Raw genomic sequence first — 2,073 nt, 5'->3', positions numbered from 1 at the left:
ATGATAAAAATAGGCTAAGGAGAGACAAAATATAGACATATCATTACTGAATTAGTTTCTAGTAAATGATAGGTCCATTCAAAAACAATCATGTGCATCAACTATTTATCATGCTATCCTGAAAAAGCTTTAGCTTAAAAAAGAAAGAGATCATGACACTTTTTCTATGGTATTTGTATTTTCTTATGCTTGTGTTATATTGCAGTGCACGTCTTGCTCTACCAGAACCAGAGGCGAGTGATAGAACAACTGTAATGCTCCATGAGAGAAGACATCAACACAAACCCTTTGTAGTTAATTTTCAGCCATCTTTATTGCTTTCTCAAGAAAAAGAGCAAGAAGTGAAAAGATTCGGAAACTGTTTCCCAATCATTGAAGAACCGGCATCACCTGAACCAGAGTATACAATGCATGACATTGAGGATTATCCTTGGGACAATAACAGAGTTTTAAATTCTAAGTTCTTGGAAAATGATCCTTGGGCAAGTCAGGAGATGATTCCTACAATCATGCTCAACAAGGAAGCTGGTTCATCAACAGAATTGGTGGTACTAAGCGCAGAAGCAGCAGCAATACCTACACACCAACTCAAGACCAAGGAAAGGCTACGCACAGAGCACCTCGTGTGAGTTGCCACTTCCAAATTTGTCTTTTAATTTGAGAACTTACTCAGCATTTGTCTCATACTAATTCTCTTATTTCCTTTTTTTTTTTTGTTTTTTTAAACAGCTATGAGCTCCCTGACTACCATCCTATTCTAGAAAGGGTTAGTAACTCTTGCAAATTACGATTTAGCAAGAACTTCTCAACTTCTCCACTTATTACAAACTGTTTGATATATTTTATTTTACAGTTTGAGAGGCAAGAAGCTGAGGATATATTTCCCTACCTGTTAGCCATTTGGACGCCGGGTAAACACAATAACAACTGACCATGATTGTTCTTTTAATCTTTTCAAAGATCATATGCAAAACACAAAATGCTACATATTTATGGGTTTGCAAATGTATATAAAGAGTGCCTCCAAACATGTGATTCTATGATTTGCCAAACCAGGTGAAACTGAAAACTCCATTCAACCGCCTAAACAAAGATGTGATTTCCAAGGAAACGAAAATACATTATGTCATGAGAAGAAATGTTACCAATGCAACAAGATACGGGAAGAGGAATCAAAAATAGTGCGAGGAACTATACTGGTAAGTAGGAAGACTATGTTCAAGAGAATCTCTCTATTTAATAAGAAAATATAAGGAATGTTTAAAAGGTGACTATTGTTTGTGAATAGATACCTTGCAGGACAGCATTGAGAGGGGGCTTCCCTCTGAATGGCACTTACTTCCAAACCAATGAGGTACGTAAAGTTTCCCCAAATTGAAGTCAACTTAGATAATGATCACAAGCAACATTCAACTACACGCTCAATATGGAACACTTTAATTTTGTGCAGGTTTTTGCTGACCATGCCTCTAGCATCAACCCAATTCACGTCCCAAGAGAACAGATATGGAAACTGCCAAAGAGAATCGCATACTTTGGATCTTCTGTGAGCGTAATTTGTAGAGGTAATATATATCAAAAACAGAACTGTCAATATATGAATTAAATATATAAAATCCAAGATCAGGTCTGAAAATGTTTTTCTACATTTTTGTAGGTTTAACATTGGACAATATCCGAGACAATTTCGAGAAAGGTATGCGAATGTCTTATGCTTATATAATAGTTAATTAGCTGAAAACACCGCAAACATAATTAATATGCAATTGGTATGCAGGATATGTTTGCGTAAGAGGATTTGACAGGGAGAATCGTACGTCAAAGACTCTAGTGAGAAGACTGCATTGCCCACCGAGCAACCAAGAACCAAAACAACAAGAAAAGAAGCCCAAAAAACAAGTAAAGAAGCCAAGAAAACAAGGAAAGAAGCCAAAGATACAAGGAAAAAAAGCACCTCCGAATAGCATAAAGATAGAGTTAGACATTGGATTCATGGGTTAGAGGGGTATACATCATCAAGGTCATCATAGCTTTCACCAAACTTTCATCAGATTTTTTTTTTTTTTTTTTTTT

The 2,073-nt window shown here is 36.0% G+C and overlaps 1 protein-coding gene across 1 annotated transcript; it reads left to right on the top strand.

Annotated features, from left to right (window-relative positions):
• Positions 153-2,059, top strand: LOC104744209 (DEMETER-like protein 2). The gene is made up of 8 exons (XM_010465219.2): positions 153-625; positions 730-766; positions 854-911; positions 1,057-1,199; positions 1,289-1,354; positions 1,451-1,565; positions 1,658-1,696; positions 1,778-2,059. Exons 1-8 carry the CDS (start codon positions 153-155, stop codon positions 1,999-2,001), a joined length of 1,155 nt encoding a protein of 384 aa, XP_010463521.2. The 3' UTR covers positions 2,002-2,059.

The sequence above is a fragment of the Camelina sativa genome, chromosome 15 (assembly GCF_000633955.1).
Source record: "Camelina sativa cultivar DH55 chromosome 15, Cs, whole genome shotgun sequence".
NCBI classification, from domain to species: domain Eukaryota; kingdom Viridiplantae; phylum Streptophyta; class Magnoliopsida; order Brassicales; family Brassicaceae; genus Camelina; species Camelina sativa.
Note: the sequence above shows the minus strand (reverse complement) of the source record. Positions and strands in the feature narration are given on the sequence as shown.

Excerpts from the sequence above, each read along its gene's own strand:
- LOC104744209 (XM_010465219.2), top strand. The coding sequence starts at position 153 with ATGACACTTTTTCTATGGTATTTGTATTTTCTTATGCTTGTGTTATAT. Across the intron at positions 912-1,056 it reads GTTAGCCATTTGGACGCCGG|GTGAAACTGAAAACTCCATT; the intron begins GTAAACACAATA and ends TTGCCAAACCAG. Across the intron at positions 1,697-1,777 it reads CCGAGACAATTTCGAGAAAG|GATATGTTTGCGTAAGAGGA; the intron begins GTATGCGAATGT and ends ATTGGTATGCAG.